The sequence below is a fragment of the Lingula anatina genome, chromosome 1, assembly GCF_051362555.1.
Source record: "Lingula anatina isolate TDL-2025a chromosome 1, LinAna3.0, whole genome shotgun sequence".
Lineage (NCBI taxonomy): Eukaryota > Metazoa > Brachiopoda > Lingulata > Lingulida > Lingulidae > Lingula > Lingula anatina.
The window spans coordinates 33,021,481-33,045,663 of NC_141767.1; the positions used below are offsets into that span (position 1 = coordinate 33,021,481).

General features: G+C 33.8%; 2 protein-coding genes across 4 annotated transcripts; one reads left to right on the forward strand and one right to left on the reverse strand.

Annotated features, from left to right (window-relative positions):
- Window positions 1-152: 152 nt before the first annotated feature.
- LOC106152316 (huntingtin-interacting protein 1) lies at window positions 153-19,745 on the forward strand. 3 transcript variants are annotated; one of them, XM_013525842.2, is made up of 30 exons: window positions 153-537; window positions 3,722-3,785; window positions 5,724-5,866; window positions 6,583-6,639; window positions 6,942-7,022; window positions 7,313-7,389; window positions 7,703-7,764; window positions 8,041-8,181; window positions 8,414-8,471; window positions 8,632-8,707; window positions 8,898-9,035; window positions 9,548-9,642; window positions 10,698-10,770; window positions 11,032-11,124; window positions 11,270-11,348; window positions 11,686-11,774; window positions 11,937-12,005; window positions 12,158-12,295; window positions 12,483-12,663; window positions 12,950-13,039; window positions 13,351-13,437; window positions 13,578-13,688; window positions 13,921-13,986; window positions 14,224-14,408; window positions 14,644-14,733; window positions 14,955-15,017; window positions 15,172-15,272; window positions 15,478-15,707; window positions 17,207-17,382; window positions 17,784-19,745. In XM_013525842.2, the coding sequence occupies exons 1-30, from the start codon at window positions 469-471 to the stop codon at window positions 17,799-17,801; spliced, it is 3,000 nt and encodes a 999-aa protein (XP_013381296.2). In that variant the 5' UTR covers window positions 153-468; the 3' UTR covers window positions 17,802-19,745. The 3 variants fall into 3 exon arrangements, with proteins under 3 accessions (XP_013381296.2, XP_013381294.2, XP_013381295.2); XM_013525840.3 differs by lacking the exon at window positions 153-537 and adding an exon at window positions 3,026-3,244; XM_013525841.2 differs by lacking the exon at window positions 153-537 and adding an exon at window positions 3,031-3,244 and having other exon boundaries at window positions 9,608-9,642.
- Window positions 19,746-19,903: 158 nt separating this feature from the next.
- Window positions 19,904-22,197, reverse strand: LOC106152317 (endoglucanase). The gene is made up of 3 exons (XM_013525843.2): window positions 22,025-22,197; window positions 21,477-21,740; window positions 19,904-20,485 (listed from the first exon to the last, which is right to left on the reverse strand). The coding sequence occupies exons 1-3, from the start codon at window positions 22,059-22,061 to the stop codon at window positions 20,154-20,156; spliced, it is 633 nt and encodes a 210-aa protein (XP_013381297.1). The 5' UTR covers window positions 22,062-22,197; the 3' UTR covers window positions 19,904-20,153.
- Between the last annotated feature and the right edge of the window lie 1,986 nt (window positions 22,198-24,183).

Here is a 24,183-nt window from a genome sequence, read left to right on the forward strand (position 1 = left end):
AGTATTTAAAGACTTATTTTCCTTAAAAATTTTAATTATTATTTCGGACATTTAAAATATTTTTTGCACACATGAAACGCAAACATTGTTTCTTGATTGTTGTTAAACTAAACTTTAAAAAATTACATAACTGTGTCGTAAGGTATAATATATATTTTACACAGCGACTCCGCAAAATCAATTATCACATCCTGGTGTTCATTTAGGTGAATTGCATAAGTGGTCTTTTAAAAAGCAGTGCGTTTCAACAAACAATTAACTTTGTGGCTTTTTGTCGTAAAAACCAATGTAGAAAGTTAGTATCATAGACGCCATACAGAGGTCAGCACAGTCTGGAGGTGTCTCTCTACTGTTGTGTGGATGTGCCACTAGCGAGTCGACAAGATATACAGTCATTTCTCAAAACAATCAAAATCTTATGGCATAGTTTACAGTGACTTCAGCTTCTACAGATTAAGACCGGAAGGCATGGCTCAACTATTTACACGACCCAGAGGAACCTTAGAAGTTGAAAGAGAGCAGCATGAAAAATCGCAGGTAATGTGAAGCTCAGGCGGACAGCGGCGAAGGGTTGCCATCATTGAGATTAAGTTTTATGTCCCTTACAGCCGTAAGACTTGACCTTATATTTAATGATAAGGAGGGCGTTTTTTGCTCTCATATACAGTTGCTAATATATGTCGGGCAGTGGCTGTTCGTTTCATTGTACAAAAATGAAGTGAGGAGCGTTAAAATGACCTTGTTGTTTGCGGAAGTATTAATCAGTAACACACCGGCTAAAAATTTTATAAATTATTGAAGAGCATTGAAAATATGCATGAATATTGCAGCATTTTTATTAAGTGTGACAAATTATACATGCATTGACCTTAAGATATGACCAAAGAGGAGAAGATACTGTCAGCTTAGGCATTTAGACATCTGTGCATGGCCACGTTTTAATATGAATATTGAAGGGAGCGTGGGATATTTGTAAAATTGTTATATATACATATGATATTGCCCTATTTTCTCCATGGATGGGCTGTGTTTATATCTCTAATGCATGAAACATCCTTTTGAAAATTACGAAAATTAATGCCCCTCATATTAAATTGCATTTTTATGCAAATTTAAGTATTGCAAAGTGATTCACTGAACACACATGTACCACACAGCTAAAAAAAACAAAAAAAACTTTTAAATCATTATTGCAAAGCCAGACAAATTCGAAAATTGGTTTAAGAGCCTGACTAAACCTTATTATGAGAAAATCAGATTTTTTTTCTAATGGGAAAAATACATTGGTATTGGCTTGGTAAGTGGGGGAATTCACAATTGATTCCTCAGGGGCGGATCCAGGTTTAATTGAAGGGGGAGGGTCCACGGATGCATAGTCGAACCTCCCCCCCCCCCCCTTGGCGTGGGGTTCAGGGCCTGATGAAGGGCCATGAAAAATGTTGGTATTTTAGAGGGTGAATGGTGCCATTTTGTACAGTTTTAGAACTATGATTCAGCTAGTCATAATTTTAATTTCAAGAGGGAATCTATGGTGTGATTTTTTTTCAGAAATCGAAAAATTGGCATTAAATTCCTTATTTATGTCCAAGATGTTAATTTAATATTTCAAAAAACCTATTAGTTTCGAAGTTTTTTTCTCATGTTTTTCATGTTTCCGTAATAAAAATCTCAGAATGTTGATATGTTTATAACTGTGATTTTATCACTCACTTGTTACGTATTAGTTATCACAGATATACATATAATTATTCTTGTGGATAGATAGGAAGTCCGACATGCTGTCATTTAAGTATCTACAAGAGCACATCTGTATCCGTTTGTTTTTTCAATCTGTTTTTTTTTTTTTTTTTTTTCACTTTCATTGTCAGTGATCATTTTTGAAAGCGTTCAGTGTGATTTTTCATTTAACATCTGGTATTTGTAAGCATGAAACTTATTAGATTGACATACGTGGTCAAAAAAGTTCAGGGCATCATAGAATTCATTTTGAAATTGATTGGTTTTCAAACTTACAACCTGTGGAATGTGCCTTTTGATGGAAATCACAGGGCAATAAAAATAAATTCCGTAAAAGTACCTTTAATATAAACATCTTTCATTTAATATTCTGAATTCTGAAAAATAAGGCTGATTGTTTAAAATTTTGATAGAAACGGGAACACATTTTAAAGTCACCAGCCAAAATATTCTTGAACTAGAATTTGTCACTGGTAGATGAAAAACTGAGTACAGAATGAAATTTTTATTCACTTTTCCAAGTCTGCCTATAGTATATTTTTAGCATTTTTGGTCACTAAGTACTATCTTTAGTATATGTAAGTATGTTTTCTATCAACTCTATTCTTGAGCAAACTTGTTTTTTGTGGAATTGACACTCAAAAGTAGAAGACAGAAAGAAGAAAAACCTGATCAGGCATCTTGTAACAGAAAAACATTATTGTTTCCAAATACCAAATACCTCTGTGGTTTAAATAAATAATGCTGGGGTATAACAACAATCCAAGTATCAGAACATAATTTCTATTCTGGAGTGATGTTTTTATATGACAATTTAGAAAAAGCTTACTACATATTTTGTCTTAGTCACTAAGTACTATTTTAATTGGTAAATAGATCAATTGGCATGTGTCTTTAATTCCATAAATAATGTGAGTCAAACCATAAAAACACAAAATAGTTTTAGTTCAACTTAATTGTTATTAAGTTTATTTTGAAATAGTCCACATCCCCAAAATATTGCTCTTGATATACACACCTTTTAAAAATCAATATTCAGTCTCTCCCAAAAGTCCTGTATTATGATCTGAACAAAAGCATCCCAGTTTGCTTAGGTAAGAGTCTTCTGTTGTTTGTGTTCATCGTGAGTATGCAGCATATGCATATGGATCAAAACAACTGATTTAAATAAGAATAAAAGTCCTGGTACCCGGTATTGTATATATCCATTATCCTTAAATGATCCCGGGTTGTGGAGGTTATAAACCAGCAGACAAAGAACTGTCAGTTCATTTGATAGTAGTCTTGCATTTGACTATATGGGCTATAGGAGTGTTAGAATAACAGTGGAAAAAAAGATAAGAAAAGACTGTATAATTTTTATGCCAAAATGTTGGGAGCCAAATCATCGGGTAAAAGGTACAAACATGTGAAAATATTGAACCCTCTTGAGGTGGAAGATATTCTTGAGGTAAAAGCCACAAAAATAGATGATTTAAGACTGGAAACAAAAGATGGGAAGCCAAAGGTAAATGTATTAGATGGCTATTGTCTAGAGTTCAGTGTAAAAGTAAGAATATTAGTATTACACAAAATAAAATACACAGGTGAATAATTAAAAAAAGTAAATGTTTCTGTGATTCAAGTACCAGAGAAAACAAAAATATGTTTTTATCTTTGTTTATCAATTTTTTTAATGAAATTTTTACTGTTATCATAATAAACTCTTTAGCTGTATATGTAGATTGAAGTGTTGGTTGGCATAGCATTATAGCATTGGCACAAGACTTACTAATGCTTGGCAGCTGATTTTTTTTTAAGAAAAAAATATTATCTTTTTATTCATATTTTAATTTTCATTTTCATTTTAAGAAGACACATTATCAATGATAGCTATATGGTTGTATCAGCATTACTTTACATTACATTACTTTACACTAATTTTCCAAATTAAGTTGAAATGTATATTGATAATAAATGCAAATTTCTTGTAACTCTATTACAGGTAACCAGTATTCACAAAGCTATCAATTCTAATGAAGTACCAGTGAAGGAGAAGCATGCCAGAAGTATCCTTTTTAAACCATATAGTTTAAAATGTCAAAAAAGGAATCATTTTGAATCACAAAATATGCAAAAAAAAAAAAAAAAAAATCTGCCATGACTTTCGTAATGGAGCAGGAGTCAGTATTAGAGCAGTAGGGGAGGAGTGGAAGTTTCAGTATTTTTAGGGAGAAGTTGCTATCATATTTTACAAAACCTGAAATAACCCAACCCACCCACCACCATTTGGTTCAGCTTAGGACAAAAAGACCAAGAAAAAATGTTTACACATGGAAATGGTTCAAATGTACTAAAACTGTTGTAATGCTATTTTAAAGACGTAATTATCCATAATGATCAATATTGAGCTTAGAAAGAAAAGAAGAAAAATGTAAACATGGAAATGGTTCATATGTACTTAAAATATAGTAATGCTATAAATACATAAAATATAATACATAAATATGCATATTAATTGATGTTTTAATGAAAAATTTTATAATTTACTCTAAGTGATTTGATGACTCAGTTCCAACGGCACTTACAGTTTGATATCAAAGTTTAACATGCAGTTGTCAGCATCATTAAACACCAACAATAACGAAAGAGCATTTCCTCTCAACTTAAATTTGACCTTTATATTTAATTTGAGGCAAGATGTGAATTCGGAAATAGATTTGTCAGTTGATTATTTGACACTTCCTTACTAAGTGAAAGCTTGGTGTATTGATTCTAAGCTGTCAAAGTGCAGAGATGACCAGAAACAGTCTTTTTACAAAAGCATTTTGGCTAGAACTAAAAAGTTGAAGCTTAATAATTGAATGAAAAAGTGTTGTCAATGTTGTACTCTTGAAAAAGTAAGTCAACTTTGTGTTATAGTTGATTTTTATGTAATAGTTAAATCTTGTATAAAAAAAAAGGTACTAGTACTTGCTTAATCTGATAAAGGCCTGATCAAGATAATCAATATGACCAATTTCTACTGCAAATATTTTAGAAAGAGATTTGTAGATTTGATCATTTTGATAACATGCTTGTGTAGACTTATACAATATTTATACACGTGTGTAATGTAAAAAGTATGTTAATTTTTAACTGAAGTATGCTATTTTTAGCTGGTGAACCATATAATCAGTGGTGTACAAAAGGAAAAGAAGCCAATGTTGGTCCACTTTTCTTCTCAGTCCTTATCATTAAGCCCCAAAGCAAATAAATACAATGTGCTATACTGTTGTTGTGCAGTATTACAGAACTAAGTATAATTGAATGGTCTTTGATGGTTAAAAGGTCAGTTTTATTATGCATTATAATCCATGGCAGCTAAACAGATGGCTGCATCACTGACTTATCTGAATAGGAAAAATTGGATGTGATTATTGAATTTTAATAAGATAGAAGAAAGTCAAATCAATTTCTAATTGCTGTGTAGAATTATCATATGGTCCCCTTCCCTCAAAGTTCTGAATTAAATGGAATTATCAATAGGATGTTCACTCAAAATGGCATACAGAAAAATACTCATCATCCAAAAATTTGCTACAAAAGAGATGGTTGTTTTCCAAAGGAATAAGAAGTGGCTTCAACTTGTTGGTCATTAACCCTAATATATCATTCTTACTTAAAATGAGAAACTATCTTAACATTTCATCTGTTGCTGAGTCATACCATTTTATCTTTTGTCCTCGCAAAAGTTAATATTTCAAGTTTATACTGATTTATTTATTATATTCATGGGGTTCTAGCATTCTTATGCTTAATTTTTCATACTAAAATTGCCATTTAGGAAGGTGAGGTGGTTATGAATAGATTCATTGAGACCAGGCAAAAGGATTGTAAAGCCAACTCATCTCCTTTCTGAAGGATGTCAGCCCATGACCCCAATATTTACTTATATACTGAAATTGTGCTTAGGTTTAAATGTTCTGTATATTTTTTTTATTGTGATATTTCCTTAGCTGGTCTAGCTATTGTTCTTGGCACATACCATGAGAAAGGAGCAGGCATGTACTGGGGGACAGTGAACAAGCTGCCACTACAAGGAAATCATATAATATGTTGGAAATTCTGTCATATTCTCCATAAAATATTGAGAGATGGACATAAGATGGTCAGTAGCAGTAGTGATGATTAAAGCGATTTTAACTAAAAGGCATAGGGACAAATTTGTGGTGTAAAAATGTTCTATGTTAACAATCTTCATTGTATTTTGATACTTTTCTCTTCACTTTTTCTATCTATTAAAAATATAGTTCAGTAAATTTTTAGGATGCACTTTAAATTGAAATCCATTACCATACTTGGCCAATATGAGTCACTACACTTACTCACATTTTCAACCAGTGCAATTGAAAAGTTGTTAACATGGTATATTCTTGTGATCAGTCTAAGTTATTTTTATATCTAGGCAAATTGTGCGCTATGCCTCTTAAGTTTATCCAAGTTAGTTATATTAAGAATTAATATCTTAAGAATACAAATGATTTAAATTCAGGCTCAATTTGTTATTTTAGTATCAGCATTAAAGGTGTAAAGGATTGCACACAGGGAAATTTTTTTTAAATGTTGATAAGATGAGGATGTTTTGATTGTCCAGAGCCCTACGTGTGTGTGTGTGTGTGTGTGTGTGTGTGTGTGTGTGTGTGTGTGTGTGTGTGTGTGTGTGTGTGTGTGTGTGTGTGTGTGTGTGTGTGAGAGAGAGAGACAGCCGAGATTCAAATCCACACAAAGTGGCAATCCACTTAATTAAGGTGACAATTGTATACAACAAATATTGAAGTGGAATACAATGTATGTAATGCTCAGACATCTGTGCCATCTTTCCAGGCAATTGTTGATTCCTTGAAGTACATGACTCACTTGACAGATCTGGGAAAACTGTGGGTAAGTGCCTGGAATCCATGTCAAACAATATCTAACTACCTTGACATTAGAGTCACATTGGCAGATGTGAATAGCAAATATAGTAATAATATATTATAATTGGAATTTTTGTATTGAATGTCAATAAGGCATAATGAAATAAAAAGACGATTTTGTTCAACTTTTATCCCAAATCCCCTTTTAATTCTTTGAGGGGTTATTTACAGCATATTGGTTTTTTGTAAAGAGAAAATGATAAACATTGCAGGGAAAATGCCTTTAGTAGGTATTCATCGTGATTGTAATTTTAATATTTCCTAAAGGGCCATTTAAAAGAAGGCTATGGTAAATTGATTGGTGCCTATACCAAACTGCTGGTGCAAAAATTGGCATTCCACAAAAAGGTAAGTTCCAGAAATAACCATCTTTGAGGCATATATGGATTTGTGTGATGACTGCATGAGCATAATATCTAATTGCCATTTTTAACGTTTTTGTGGTGCAATAATCTGCTCCCAAAACTTGGGAATACTGTAATATAGTGTTAACTTGTACGTTAATAAAGATTAAAAGTTACAACAGCACTGTTTTTGAACATCTGTTTTTTTTTTTAATTGAGGAATTTCATATGGTATAGAATGACAAGAAATCTTGCCTTTAAGATGTTTACCCGTATGTTACATTCCATTTCCAGAACCCTAACATTCCAGGGAATTTGGTGCTTACAGATCAGCAGCTAGATGAGATGGCTGGAAGAGATCCAAATGGATAGTAAGTGTTAAGGAAGCTACCTGCAGAATTGAATATTCATTTTTATACAAACAGTTGGCATGCTTCAATATAAGGGCATATTTGAACACCCTTTTATCTTATCATGACATAAATTTTTGCTCTGTCATCAACTGCAGTAATCTTGTTGATAAATAATTTAAATATAATTTTTTGTTGTTGGATCAGGGTGCCAAGCATTATTGCACACAGATGAATGGCCAAAGCAATGAAAAATTAAAAGAGAACATCATATAAAGAGTGAAGGAATGTGTTATTAAATCAATAGCAAAGCGAAGTTGTGCATTTATTTCAGTTTTGAGCTGAGTGTGGACATGCTAGATTACATGGATGAGATTCTGAGTCTGCAAGCTGCAGGTTTGTAATAAATAATACAATTATTATCATTATTATATAGGACATAATTTTTCAATGACTGATCATGTTCCTCAGTCATATGATATAAACCACTGGAATATGTCATATTTACATTTTGTTGGATCTTGTGTTCAAACGTTTCAGTAGGACTTATATATGCTCACTTAGATTCTTTAAAGTGCATCCCCTTTTCCTTGATATAGAAATATTTTTATGCAAAAACAAATTGTACAGTTATGTATTATGATAATTGTAAGCCATATAATATCATTTCAGTGTTTAATTCCCTGGACATGTCTCGTTCCAACTCAATGACCAACACAGGCCAGTGTCGCCTGGCACCTCTGATCCAGTGTATACAGGACTCCTGTGCTCTGTATGACTATATAGTAAAACTGCTATTCAAGCTCCATGCAGGTCAGGGAATAGGATAGTACAGCTGGAATTTTTTCCATGTGATAAAATAATGCTGCTGAGATTAATTTGCTTATCTCATTAATATCCATTATATCAGTTTTAGAATAAAAAAGAAAGAAAGAAAAAAGAAAGTGAAATAAATGTCTACTTCCAAGATCATCTTACTTAAGATTTTATTTTGCTGTCTAAAATGTATAATTGGTGGGATAATTTAGTCTGTTTATAATTTCAGTGATCCCTCCAGATACACTTAGTGGACACCGGTCAAGATTTCTAAGGCAGTATGGTCTGTAAGTTGCATTCTCTTTCTAATTGTCTAGGTACTATCTGGTTTGGGCTTATATAAACACTACATATCAATGTGTATCACAATGAAAACATAAAAAAATATGCTGTGCACCATAAATATTTTTTGACCTATTGCATTATTATTCTGTGTTCAAATTCTAGACTGAAGACCTTTTACCTAAGCTCTGGAAACCTGCAATATTTCAAGACACTTATACAGGTGCCAGTGCTACCTGAGGTGAGACAACATTGAGCTTTGCTTAAAACTAATGGTTAACAAAATATAATACAGAAAAATAGCCTTAGTAGTCTTAGAAAGATGGTGAACAATTACTAAATTAATAGACATACTGACAGGTTAGTGCTCAATGAAGATATTTTATAAAATCAAAATGGTATAGGTGGTACACATTGCTTTCTGTTTTCAGAATCCTCCCAACTTCCTCATTGCCTCGGACTTAGCAAGTCATGTGACACCAAAAGTAGTTCTTCCCCCAGAGCCAGAGATAGAGACTCCAGAGGTGGAGACAGTGACAGCAGACCTGGTGGACACCACTGTACAACAGGTAGGGGCAATATGGTGAAGTAGCTCATTTTCTTTTACGGAATGATTAAAATTTGAGAGGTCTCCTAGATGTTTTAAAGGTAAATGTATATGTTCAGTCTTCAATACACTTGCTGTTACATTTTGAATTGTAACATATAGATTTTTGCTTTATTTGTTGAAAACTTCAAAAAGTGTATGAATATATTGTTTGGTCTTCTTAAAGTTTATGAAGTGAATAGATTAAAGTAATGTTTTTTTTTCAGCATCATTAAAAGTAATATAAAAACCATGCTTGCACTAACATGGTTAAATTGTCATCATTTACTATAAACTAATTTTTAAGATTTTAATTTTTTTATCTTGGAGGCATATTTTTATTTCAATTCAAGTTTTGTAATACAATTTTTTAGGTGTTGAACTTGCCTTACAAAATAAATATGCAGTTGTGCTGTTACTAAAAATGCATTCTTTAACTAAATGGAATTAACTTTTAAGGAAATTGTATTATTGTATATTTTGTGCCTTCATCAGTCGGATAAATTTGATGAAGTGTTTGGCACTAACCTTGGTGATTTCAACTTCTCTGGTCAGAATGGGACACCTTCTCCTCCAGTTCCTGATGAGAGGTATGTATTGGAAGTGGGCAACTGAGGGGCAGGCTTCTTTTTTAAAAGGCTCTCATATATTAACATTCACATATTACTAACCTTGTAGAATATTTTGGTTGTATTATATACACTAATGTGTCCATGAAATGGAATGCAAATGTTTTTACTTATTTTATTTTTTTTTTACTAACATTCAAATTTTGCTTGTTTTAGTCATCTTACAAAATTCCATTAAATGACTATTTATAGTGTTGTAAAATGTGTTTTGCAGCAACCCTAAAGCTTTAAACTACTAAAGAATTATTAAAAGTGTGGTCTAGCTGAATAGGTTAAAAATGCCATTGTCCATATTGCTTTGACTTATTATGCTTTACTTACTATATTTCAACTTGTATTATAATAACTCTGAAAATGGAAAAAGTAGTACTAATCAGCAAATGGCACAAGTATTTCTTTATCACTTTCATATCTTGACAATTAAGATTTAGAGCTCTTCAATCCTGCCATCCCAATTAATCTTCCAGTAACTTCTTTATACCTTTTCCTGCCTTTTAAATAGTGCATTGTTTGCATTGACTGTTTTAACCTTATTGCAACAAAGTTGGCATATAGTTGCAGATTGTGGCTTCTCCTGAGTATACTAACAGTATATAATTGATGAGCTTTTCTCATGCCTCTTCCAGGAGTATGTAACCAAACTTATAAGGGGTTCAACTCAATGCACCCTGGATTTCAGAAGGCATTTTAAACTCCAGTCAACAGATACTGGAAACAGTAGGGGCTTGCTAATATGTAATAGATATATGTATTTCCCGTGTCTTCTGATATCTGGGGTGGCTGAATGGGAGAATTAGTGAATATAGAGTATTGCATCTGGACATTGTTTTCTTGAATATATTCTGTTATATAATTTTATTCTTTTAAATCAAATCATCATATAAGGTCATTGAGATAAAACCATTTTGTCAGGAGACTCATTATGGAAAGCAGTCTGTTACCCTTGTTTTCATGGATCAGGACCTTGTTTACTGTTTGGTCAATGTATGCACAGACCCTAGTTTCTTTGCTTACAGGGATCAGTTAATACAGCAGTTGATGGCAGAGATTGAAAGGCTAAAACAAGAAAATGCTAGATTAAAAGAAAGGGTGAGAATCTGTTAAATAAACCAAGATGCTTTCTTACAGATTAATATCTGTGGCTTGTTAACACAAAGTTTAAAGGAAATATATTGAATTGAAAATTAAAATAAATATTATTGAATATGTATTGATTTGTATTTTTATTTCCATGATTTTAGTTTTGTATTTGTGTGTGAAAATTAATGAAATGTAGTTATAAATGAAGTAGAAAAGTGTTATCTGGTTTAAGATGAATATTTATCTTATCTAATGCAAACTTTCCCCTAGGCGGAAGAAGCTATTGGTATTCTGAAGCAACGTATAGCTGATCTAGAAGAGCGTTTGGAAGAAATGAAAAAACAGGTGCAGGAAGCTGAGCAAGTAAGAACATATTAATTGCATATTTATGTAAGGTCTTGATTTAATTAAAGCTAATATTTTGAACAGCAGACATTGCCAGAACAAAATATTTGTGTCCAAAATTGTAAAATAATTTCAAACATTTATGAAAAACATATTTTTTCAGGAAAAGGAAAACATGAAATCCCAGTTAGAAGCCTCTGCCAAAGATACAGCAGCAGTTGCCAAGTTAGAAGAAATGGAAAGTAAGTGCATTAGAATAATGTTATGTTGGTTCTACTGAAGTATTTTCCCTCTAACATTTTTATTTTCATAAAGAATTAGGTTATATTGCTAACCTGTTATTCTTCTGCATATATTAAGTAAGCTGCTCTCGTTTTTTCACAATAGATGATAGCTGAATAAAATATTGCAAACATTTCGATGTAATAATTGAATTGGGGAAAAGATTGCTTGGCTTATTATAACAACTAGGCAAAGGTTCTTGAAGAGAAATTATTCATTTTTAACTGTGAGTATTATACGACAACTATAATTGCCACTGAATTACTTTTAAATATGTTTGTAATATTTGTTTTGCAGAGCATGCCAAAGCTAGTGATGAGAAATTTAAAAAAATGAAAGACATATATGGAAAACTGCGAGAGGAGCATGTCACACTGATTAGATCAGTAAGTTTTTTATTCTAACTCTGCTGCAATAAGGTTAAAAAATAAAGAATAAAAAAAAATTGTTTCATTGGAAGTTTGGAAGTTAATGTTGTTCTGGATAAATTTTTTTTTTTTTTTTTGTATTAAAATTATGTAAAATGTGAACAATTGTTTTCATTTCAGTTTGCTGAAGTTGAAAAGCAAGTAAAAGCTGACAAAACGGTCATTGAAGAAAAAGAACAATCAAGAAAGGTAAAATGAAAAGCACTTATGTTATTTGAGAATCATTTTGTGAAATTGATTTTAAACTAGAAACTAAAACTTAACATAATTAAAATAAAAGACCTCAAGAACATAGATGTGTAAAGTTACAAGTTAATGGCAGTTTTTGTTTCAATATACAGGCATTAGAGCAGGAGTTAGAGCAAGTGAAAATGGAACAGCAGGTGTTTTCCGAGAGTCTTCAGAAAAGTGCTGATGATGTGTCCTCTCAGCTGGCAGCCACTGCTGCGCTCAATACAAAGTTGGAGCAGGAGAAACAAGTAAGAGATAGTTTGCTTATAGACTGCAAAGATTCTTACATTTGATTTTTGCTTTAATCTGACATATTAGAAGCATGAGGGTGCTAATTTTTATACAGCCAGCCCTTGAAGTAAACAGCACATTGCCAACAGCTTTGGCCTTTGACTTCAGATTTTTATGAAGTCAATTATTTTGTTTTCTCTGTAGTCTCTAGAGGAACAAATGGAGTCCTTGGATAAAACCAAGTCTAGTTTAGAGTCATCACTCAGTCAGCTTCAGTCAGATCTTGCATCATTACAAGAACAATTGGACCAAGCTAAAGCAGACAAAGAAACAACACAAAATCAGCACAAAATAACCTTAGGAGAAATGGAACAGAAAATGTTAGGTATGTATGTACATATCTCTGAAGACATGTATACATGCTTGATGATGGAATAATGCTTTTTAGACTTTTAGGACAACATTGACAGATCATTTTTATTTTAAAATCAAAATTTAAACATCAGCTTGTTGAATAGAACGCTTTCTCGGTCTGATAATAAGAAAGAACACTTGGGGATCAGCAACAAACTCCGTTTTAGATGTGATCCCATAATTTTGCTGATAATTTTGAGGGATAGTATTTTGGAAGCATTGAAGTCAGTGTGCTACATTTCACCGTTATTTTTCAGATCGTGCCATAACTGAGGGAGAAGCCATACTTCAGGATGCCATTGACCAGTTTGACAGCTCTGCCCACAACTCTGTGATGGGAACTGCAGGTAGGTCTATACTTCTATTTAAATACTCATTTCCATAGTATCATGTTTCAATATTTAGCACACGCACATGCATGCACATGCGCGCGCACACACACACACACACACACACACACACTGCTTGGAGCTAATTAGTTTAGAGTAAGAGAGTTTAACTTTTCAGACAGAGATTTATGCTTCATATATCCATCAATTTGTTTCAGTTTTTATTTGATTATGAGTTACAGTTTATTGTGTATAAAAACATTTTTATCATTTAATAATTTAAATTGATTCAGGTATGACCTAATTGCACAACTAAACTTTTGTTACAGAGTACCTCTTGAGTCGAGCTGAACCAGTTCTTCCCTTACTAGCAGAATTCAAGCAAAGCATCAAGGGATATGGAACTGATAAGGCTTGTACGTAACTTGTACTTAATTGTACTTAAATTAACAGTATATTACCCTATTATATTTAACCTTAGTATATAATGTAATTAGAAAACACATATTTCATTGTTTATAAATCTTATAAATCATATTGATTTTATTTATTTCAGTATTAGACAAACTAATCCATGGCATCCTAACTTGCTCCCATGGTCTTGGGGAGACCATTGTACAGGGAAAGTCAACATCAAATTCTGCATCAAATGTGGAACAGGGGGATGGTGGGTATTCCTTGAGAAATTATAGTAAAAAATTATTACTAGCTAATGTATGTAGCAGAGTAACACTATGAATTTCTTTGCATATTTACTGATCATATGGGGGATATGATTAATGTTATTATTATTAAGACAAAGATCATTAATAGAAAAAGTAAGAGTACACATGGTAAAAAAAATCATTTTAGTGAACAAGAGTATTAATATGGAAATAACTTGTACTACATATTTTCAGAATTGATAAATGCCTGTCGGGGAGCTGGAGAGGAAGGTCTACAAGTGTTAGAATTGTTAAAGAAAGGTGAGACATTGCCTGATGATAATATTATTCACACTTAGAAGCCTTATACTAAGGCCTACTTCTTTTTCTTTTGTGATCAACTAGTCCATTCAAAGTTCCTTTTGTAATACAGGATTAAGTAGCAATAGGTATCCCTTAATTCTCTTGATGTGTAATGTATAAGTATTTCAGTGGAAGAAAAACGGGGAATATTAACTTTATGCTAACCTATTCTCCTTGTATACTTCCTCAAAATAGGTGCCTTAGATGATGCTAGTTCTCAGCTGGACAAGGTGACAGAGTCGGTGCAGAAGATAATGCAGCTGGGAGAGACTCTGCTTCCTAAGGTAGAGGATGTGAAGACCGAGGATATAGGGGACTTGGTGGATCAGGAGATGCAGTCAACAGCAGATGCTATAGAACAGGCTACAAAGAAATTCCAGGTGGGTTTTTCCTTTTAAACATTTTTATTTTTAAGGTTTTTGGAAATTTGTTGTTTCCAGAAGTGTGCATGATGGGCCAATTCATGTTTGCAAAATTCCATCTTGAAGTATTTTTTGCCTAAAATATACATATCAGTATAATTTATACAGAAAAGGAATGGTATTAATATTGTAACTTAGAACTTAACCCCTTTATATATTTACTTATTTATTATTATTATTTTATCTTGTGTAGGAAATTCTGGAACAGTCTCGAAAGACTCATTCTGGAATCCAGCTAGAAGTGAATGAGAAGATGTTGGATTCTTGTACTTCCTTGATTATGGTAATAGCAGCTATAAGACTAGAGTGATTTTACAAATTCAGAATATTTTGATATTTTGTCACCTTGTCAGTAATTGTTTCTGGCCAGCTGTTAAGTATGGAAGTTTGTTCTGTTGCAATTTTATAATTTTATTAAAATAATGTAAATAGATGTGTTAGCTGTAATGATATAGCTGTTTTATTAGAATTCTGAATATAAGTGTGCTTTTCTCTTCTCCTCAGGCAATCAAAATATTAGTGGAAAAAGCCAAAGACTTACAAAGAGAGATTGTTTCACAAGGGCGGGTAAGTTTAATAATTTAGAGCTCAAGTTAGGTTGCTTTTTAAGTTGGCATAGTTTTGACATAAATTCATGCATACCAAATATGCAGTTTTCTCTTTGCATTCTCACCAGTTAATACATTGTTCTTTAATTTTATCCTTCATTGCCATGTCTCAGGGTACCTCATCAGCAAAAGAATTTTACAAGAAGCACCACAGATGGACAGAGGGCCTCATCTCAGCTGCAAAGGCAGTGGGCTGGGGTGCCAATGTTTTAGTGTAAGAGTTTTTTCACACATAATTTTGGCAAATTGACTAAGGTTTTGCAGTACTACCCTCTGTTTTACAACACTACCTTTTGTTTTAACTGAATTGCACGAGTCACTTATATGAGGATTTCATTTTGATGGTCATTATCTTCATACAGATTTTAGTACTTTCATTTTTAATATACTAATAATTACACATTATTCAACTTATTTAGGGAAGGGGCTGATAAAGTAGTCCGTGGTGAAGGCAAATTTGAGGAGCTGATGGTGTGTTCCCAAGAGATAGCTGCTAGCACAGCCCAGCTGGTTGTAGCCTCCAAGGTGAAGGCAGAGAGGGGCAGCCAGGCTCTGGCCCAGATGTCCCATGCTGCCAAGGGGGTCAGTGAGGCCACAGGGAACGTAGTGGCTACTGCCAAGAACGCTGCTGCCATGGTGGAAGAACAAGGTGATCTGGTTTTACTGTCTTTTTCCATTTCAACCCTCACCACCTTCTGAGACGGTCTCCGGGACCATTCCCAGACCCTATCGCACTAACTTCGGATCAATCTATCTCCAAGGGGATTTTCACTAAATTGCTATCAACTTAAGTGGCTTAGATGTCTGTCACGCCCACTGATGCTGCTAGGGGGTAATTAATTATCATTTAGCAGCTTCAGTAGGCGTGCCAGACATCTAAGCTGCTTAAGCTGAAAGCAATTTAGTGAGAAACCCCTTGGAGTTGGATCTATCCTGTTAGATATAGGCATGGGAACCCAGTCTCCATCTGCTCCGTCCTACCTTGTCCAAAACCATCCATTCCCTCCCCTTGAAATCACAAGCCATAATCAGATTGGTAAAGTTGCACCTGTGTAATTGTTAATTTGGTTATTTTACTAATTCTTTCAAACAGTACATATCAAAAATATAAAAAAAGTAATTTCACCAAAATGTATTTAAATTGTGAAGTGAAAACAAACATCAAGCTTTTGTAGACAAAAAGGAAAATGGATCAAATTGCAGAAATATTTAGTGCTATTTCTAGCACATGAGGACTTTTGTCATGCCTTTCTTATTATCTACCACAGAATTTGTGGACCAGTTTTACTCTGAGTACAGAGAGGGTAAGGCTTGCATGTGCAGCATGACAAGTGAGATTTTGGGTGTGAGTATTATTTGACAGATTGCAGCCCAGTCTGTTTCCCTAAAAATAACCAGAATTTGCAAGATAACACTGAACTGCATTTTCACGTGAATTTTTGAGATAGTGATCTTTTGAAATAGAACTGTTTTTGTAGGCATATTTGTCAATAGATTGCAGTTGAATAATAAGAGCATGTCATTGTGATAAAAACCTAGGTGCTGAATTATTAGCATGAATTATTCCATTTAAACAAATTTTGATTGAGTTTTCGATATTTTACTCTTCTTACCCTGTTTCCAGTTTAGCTTTTTCATTTTTAAATAGAAAAGAACAATCCAAATGCAATTTGTAGATCAATTTTAGTTCCATGTACTGGGAATGGAAGGTTGAATATCATTCCAGCGTGATAGTCAGCAAGCTATGCATTACACTGTGTTATTGATAAGTCTTACTACATTGAAGATATTGTTTCACTAATAGAGAGATAATTGCAGGTTAGAATTGTCTAGGCTTTGGGCCAGTGCATGGTGTAATATTGATCTCTTTATTGAATTGAATTGAGTGCATTTTGTAGGCTTATGTAATTTGGTGTTACAAAATATTGTTTGTAAAAAGTTTGAATTTTGAATTTTTTAGTGCTCCAAGATCAGTAAGCAGAGGAAGTGTGTGTATGTGTGTGTGAATGTGTTTGTACATGTTTGTGTGTTAAATATCATAATACTGTTCAGTGGTGTCTGAAATGATATTAAAGGTATATCAGCCTCACAGTCTTTTATTTTTGATGTGGAAAGTGCTAACATTTTATTATTTTCCTGTATTTCCAGACACCTTAGACTTCTCCAAGATCACATTGCACCAGGCCAAGAGACTGGAGATGGACTCTCAGGTGCGGGTCCTTGAGCTAGAGAGCCTACTGGAAAAGGAGAGAGTCAAGCTGAGTGAGCTACGTAAGAAACATTACCAACTGGCTGGAGAAAGTGAGCAGGCAGAGGAAGCCAAGGTAAGTGATGGTTACCAATAGCTGGCTGGTATTATCTTGAGCTTCAGATTCTTTCCACAGTATTTAAATGGTGGGAACTAGTCTGGTTTGAACTTCTGACCATTACCATGAGCAGTGGCACACTGTCATTGTACTGATTTTGATCCAAAGCAACAGTGCAATATGTCAGTTTTTTTTTCAGAATATATGAAATGTCAAGTTGGTTCAAATTTTTTAAAAGAAACCTTTTATGAGAAAAAATATTTCTGCTGCACAATGTGTCTAGTATGTTTCTAAAAATAAAGTTTTATAGAAGTGTGTGACTTTTTTTTTTAATGCATTTTCTTCAATTTCCACAAAAGGCATTTGTGAAAACCTGTTTATACTCATGGATGATGTTAACTCGTGTTTTTTTTTTCCAGGCTTCTGGAGACCACTAATACCATGCCATGCTGAACTGGTCAGGATGAACACCAGGAAGCACTAATATCCAGGTGGAGGAAACCAGTGATGTAGGCAATTCCATGCCAGAATTTTCATCACCAAATACAGCTCTCATCCTTCAGAAAGAAATCTGGCTGCCATTTTTAGAAAATCCATTGAAATATGAGAATTATTGGGATACGTGTACATTATGGTATATTTTACTCAGTTCTTCATTGTGAACTTTTAAGTTGTAGGGACCTGTATAAAACAACATTGGTTTTGTCACATTCTCTTGTGGTCGGTAAAACAGGACTGAGGAACATACAAGTTCATCCTGCATTTAGGAGGTCATATGATAGTGAAATCTAAATATATTGTTTACTATCTTGAAGTCTTAAAAACAGCATTTTAAACCTTTAAGAACAACTGTTCCTTCATATTTTGAAAAAAAAAAATAATTGCAATTCAGTGTTGATACAATGTCCATCATTGATGTGCACAGCATGTGAACATGAATATATTATTTTATAGTCAACTGTGATTTTCAGAGAAATGTGTATATGTTCTCATTCAGGCTTGCCAGTGCACAGTGTATGCTTATATGTACAATATGAAATATGCCCATGTAATTACATGTATGTAGATGCACAGTATATATTTTTATGTCTCGGAATGATAATAGTTCATTTTAAACAAGTGTCAATTTATGTGTTCATTATGGGTTTAATAATATAGGACAGTGTTAGGGTATCAGGTAAATACCAGTCTTATTATCAATAAACTGGCATTGTGTTAGAATATTCTGAATGGTAATCCCAAATATTTTCCCAGGGAAAACTGCAAAAGTTTTAGGAGGAACATATTGTTCCCAGCAGCACATGAGTTTTTAAGGCTAGGAACATGTTTTTGTGCATCAGTATCATTGCTGTGTATAGGCCAACATGATAACCACATTATACTGTTTGAAAGGTTAAACACTTGTGTATTCATGTGATATTTATATTCCCTAAAATTACTTGAAAAGGAACATGTAAACTATGTTTGTATCAGACTGCAAAAGGAACTTCATGTTTCAACTTCTTCAATACTTAATGTGCAATAGCAATATCTACTGTACTTTACATGAAATACTCTCAAGAGTCACTTATGTAGTTGTGCTGGTTATGTTCAAGACAATGGCTAATAGTAGTGTTTGGCACTCCTATGTCACTTCAATATTTACCAATCTGAATATTTTATACAACTTATGGCAAAAAGGGCACACTCAGATTTGGTATATGTGTTTTAATTCTTGTTTGAAGCCTTGTGCTTTGACAAAGTCCGTTAGCATATGAGGGTCACAAGTGAGTTATGCTAAAATATGCATTAGAAGTTCAATAATAAAATATTACTACCCTCTCCCATTAAAACAGTTTCCAGGTCATTGGATATGGTCAGTCTGTGTGTTCCTTCATTCATTTAAAGCTTTTCATTGAAAGTTTTGAAGAAAAAAGTAGTGGAATCATGTTGAATGTTTGCCTAGTTAGGAAATTCACAGAGGTGATAAGGTCAATATGTTTTAGAAATTCATTTTCAAAATCGAAGTATTTGATATATTGGGCTGTGTAGCAGCTTGACAGTTTGATAGAAATGATGATTACATATTATTTTATAAAAGTCGTGCATAATCATAATTTCTTGATGAAAGACCTTAACGAAAGTGGAAATTTTCTTTTAAAAATTTGCTTGCACATGTTTGTTTACTTCCATTTTTATTGTGAATCTGTCTGTAAAGATTAATTGAGATACAAACGTGTTATCATATACGCATTCAAAAGGGGCTTCGTTGTCTTTTGAAATGGATGATTTTAGGGGTTTTATCACATTTCCATACATTGAACATATTTGAATTAACTGGAAAGAACGGTTATATACCTATGTAAAATTGTGAAAATGTGTAAAATAAATGTGGAAATAGATTACTCTCTTAATTGTCATTTATTATTGATGAACTCTTTGTGAAGTGGAATATATATTTTAATATAAATCTTCTTTCAATTATGATAGAACGGAAAGGTATTTTTGTTGGATTTTTTAAAAACTGATTTGAACTTTTATTAAAAATATTAAGAAAGAATTAACTATTATCTTTATTTATTAAGAAGAACAAATACGACAGAATCGGTCTTGATTAAAAAAAACTGATGCCGAGAAATAATGATAAGGCAAATATAAGGTGCACCCTCTCTTACTTTCGTTTTCTTACACCTGCCCTGCCGTCGCCATTTCATAGTTAAACATTCCAGTTTAAACCAAAAAAATTAGCGATTGTCTGGACACATTTCACTGTTACAGAATGCGCAAAATGCCCTCACAATCGAAAATTTTCAAGGTGGGCTAATAATGGTGATATTGCTGTACTTGTGGCACTGGCACTGCTTGTATTGGTCTGGCCCGGGGGTTTCGCCGTTTTGCCTGTGAGCCTGAGCGCAGTCGGCCTCCTCCCAGGTCACCTCGGGGTTATTCCAGCCAATTCTTCTGAGTTGTCCACCAAGGTCTTCTATATCGAAGTGGGTGGCGTAGCCGTACTGGTTGGTGCCACCCCCGGGTGTCTGTCCGCACCACTGCATGTTCCCTTGCCTAGGACAAACATTGGTCACCATCACCACTACGGGTTTATCATTGGGAGGGGGACCACCCTGGCCAGGTACAAAACCACCTGGAAGAAGATCATAATTTTTGCCATTTATTTGTTCAAGCATTTAAATCACGTCAGTTTTGCCAGAAAATATGATAAATCACGATAGATTAATGAAGAAAAAAAAAAAAATATATATATATATATATATATATATATATATATATATATATATATATATATATATATATATAAGTAAATAATCATTATGAAGTATTATAAAAGACACTTGTCCTTGGAAATACATTTGGGTAAAATGCTTTGAAAGAATAAGATGAACATGAATGAAAGATACGGGTAAAGTATCGAAAAGACCCGTTTCAGAGCGCTCCGCGCTATATTTCTCTTAAGGGGCCGGGGTTCGATAGGATATATATATGTTAGGATATATATTCCCTGGTCGCTTATACAATGCAGAAATAAACATGGTCCTGTAATGAGATAATGCTGTCACATCAAAAACGCATCGGGGTGAACAGCAGCTAGCGTACTGGGGGAGAAAACTGTAATATCGATTTCAAATAGATCTACCTCCCGTGAACAGCTATCAGCACCGTTTTTAAAAAATTTTTGAAGGCTTGTTTCTGTTTCGGTAAAGGGGCAAAATAATACCTTTGTTTCATATAACATGTTTATAACAGAATCATATCCCCTAAGTAAAAAATATAAAGCCAAACATTGGCACCGGTTTGTAGTTCACGCAACATTCGTCACCCGTGTCAATATTCATGAAAATATCTCACCTACTAATAGAGGTACGTCGGTAACTGATCACTTTCTTATAATTTACAAAGCAGTTAAATTGCCGATAAATAATTGCAGTAAGATAGATATTTTACGGGTTGGCTTTACATAAGAAACGAAAAAAAAAACCACTATTTTACCAATTGTAGGCTTTCATAATGTATCGAACCCTCTAAACAATTCATTGTTTAATACCAAAGCTTTCTAAAGAATTGAATTAAAGCAAATCTTAAACCTCGACATCAAATATTATAATTTCACTTCTTACCAGTAGGAGTGAGCCTGAAACACCTTCCACATTTTCTACCACACCATAATGGACCGGGGCTTTCATCGTTATAGAAAGCCTCATTCGGAGCGGTGGTGAAGCCGTTCAGGTTCCACGAGAATCCGGTGCCTGATCCGGTTCCCGTACCGCACCCGCAGGCACCCTTTGTTTTGTCGGTGTAGCGAGTGGTAGAGGCGCAGGGCTTATTGCGAAATTTTCTTGGGGATCCGCTGCATTTTTGGTCGGCTGTGACAGCAGCTACAACTGAAATAAAAGAAAATCTTTTATTCCACTTTGTTTCTTTACCTTGTGATCTATTCTAGATTTAAGGATAAAATAATCTTATACATGCTCTGAATTCAGCTTAAGGTCCAAGTGCTGTATATGAAAATTGAAATTAATAATGCTAATTTTGATAAATATGATAATAAAGCTAAATTTAAATTAGATGATCAAAAATAATGTGATATAGGCACCTATTTGTTTACTACGATTGATTACGCTAAATAAAATTAAAGATATTAAAATTAAGCATATAAATGACCCACCCAGCAGAACTAAGAATAAACAAAAAAGCTTGATCATCGTTGTGCTAGGAGAATCCTTTCCGCCAGGGAAACGAGGGCTATCTAAAACGTTTCGTCTGTGAACCTTAATTAATAGGGTGATGCAGCGTCCACATTGGCCTGATTCACACTGATTACATCAAACCCTGGTGATTTGAGATAAGCTTTATTTGTTGTTCAGATTGATTATAAACTACTTGCAGCTGTATCATATAAACCCATCCCTCATGTATTGCTTACGATTTGGATCCAGATCAATATTTACCCTTTCAATTTGATAATGTTGCGCTTCTTTTTTTTTTTTTTTTTTTTTTTTTTTTTGTAGGTTCATTAGAATTTTTAAAGTATTTTATACGGGATTTTCCTGCCCAATTAAATTGAATTTTCCGAGGAAAAATATTTTACACACGATCCTTGTTATACCCATCCCTGCGCTTAGATTCGACGCCTTATACCAGCTCTAATTTGAATCAAAAATAATTCTTTTCTAAATGACTGGCCTATCTTTGGAGATCATGGGTTTGATAGTTTGCAAGGTCTGAATTGGGAAAATTATGTAAAAGATACGTTAACTTAGAATATACTGTCAGACTTAAACAACCAGTTATAAAGTTTTTAAATAAAAAATAAAAGCGACAAATTATAAACCAATAAGAAGCCGCTAAACGCTACCCGGCGTGCCTTGTCTATTATGCAAGGATTTTATTATTAGTCATTAGTACCATACCAGTGATGATATACGCGTGGTGCTTACAATGATATCAAATCTCTGTAATCAGGTTTATCTACTGATGTGATACTATAACAACAGAATTTTCAGCCTCATGACATTTAAACCATACAATTATCAAAACATCTGAGTGTCGAACTCGAGAGAGTTATAGATAATTTATTTTTTCAACATGACATCACAACCTAACATTATCAGTTACCTATCCTTTTACCATCGCAAATATGCTTATCATAAAAACCAATGAATAGGCAATTATCAAGCTGTAATGAGTAACTCTGACATGATGTGTAATGATTATGTGACATTTGGATGATATCTGAACTGATAATCCATTGAAATCGGCTTTCGATAGAAACGCAATCAAAATGATTTTGAAATGACGTGTCTATACAATAATTATAGGGATCCCGCACAGATAGCATCCAATTATCAACATGCCAATTTAAAGACCATATAAATAATTTCTAGAGATCCCGAGTTTTCACTATTTTCACTATTTAGAGGGGGTCAGGGGGGTCCTGACCCCCCCCCCCCTTCGGTTTCTGAAAAATATATCACACCAATATCCCCCTTTTGAAATAAAAAATTTGACCAGCTGAATCATAGTTCTAAACCGTTTGCCCTCCAAAACACCAAAAATTTTTGGGGCCCTTAAGCAGGCCTCGAACCCCACGCCTAGGGGGGCGATGGTCAGCTTCGCGTTCGAGGCCTGTCGTTCCGGACCACCCTTCAAATAATCCTGGATCCGCCCTGAAACCCATCAATTTAGGAAATTTATCTTTAATAAGAATATAAATATCATCTATATATAATAAGTATCAGCTAAAATATATGTTTTCATAGTTTTTGTCCATTGAGAGTAAGGGGTAGAAGTAGGGGAATGAGCAGACCTTCAATTACCCATTTTTCACAATCCCCCGTTATTTGCCATAGATTGACATCACTAAATAGGCTTTATCTTTAAGTAGAAAAACCACCTATTCTACGCACATCGCACCATTGAAATCGAAAATTAATTAACTGTACATGTTTCATCAACTGTTGTTTCTTTAGGTACAATACTTAATTTCTCAGATCATTGGCCTTACCTCCATTTTCAGAGGGGGGAGGGGGGGGGGGGCACCACCTGTAACTCTCTGCCGTCTATCCATGGCCTGGCCACCATATCCCACGATGTAACCGCCTTGTTTTCTTGCTGCATATCTCTAGCGGGTATTGAACAGGTAGTGTAAGTATCGTTTACATTGAATTCCATGCTGTAAAAATGAAAACTCCACGCCAGTCAGAAAAAATATGCTTCGTTTAAGCTGTGTAATATCATGTTAAGGTTATTTCATCATTTTAGTTTTCTACTTTTAACTTCTCACCCCAACCCCTGAACCCGTTAAGTCCATCTTCAGCTAAATGT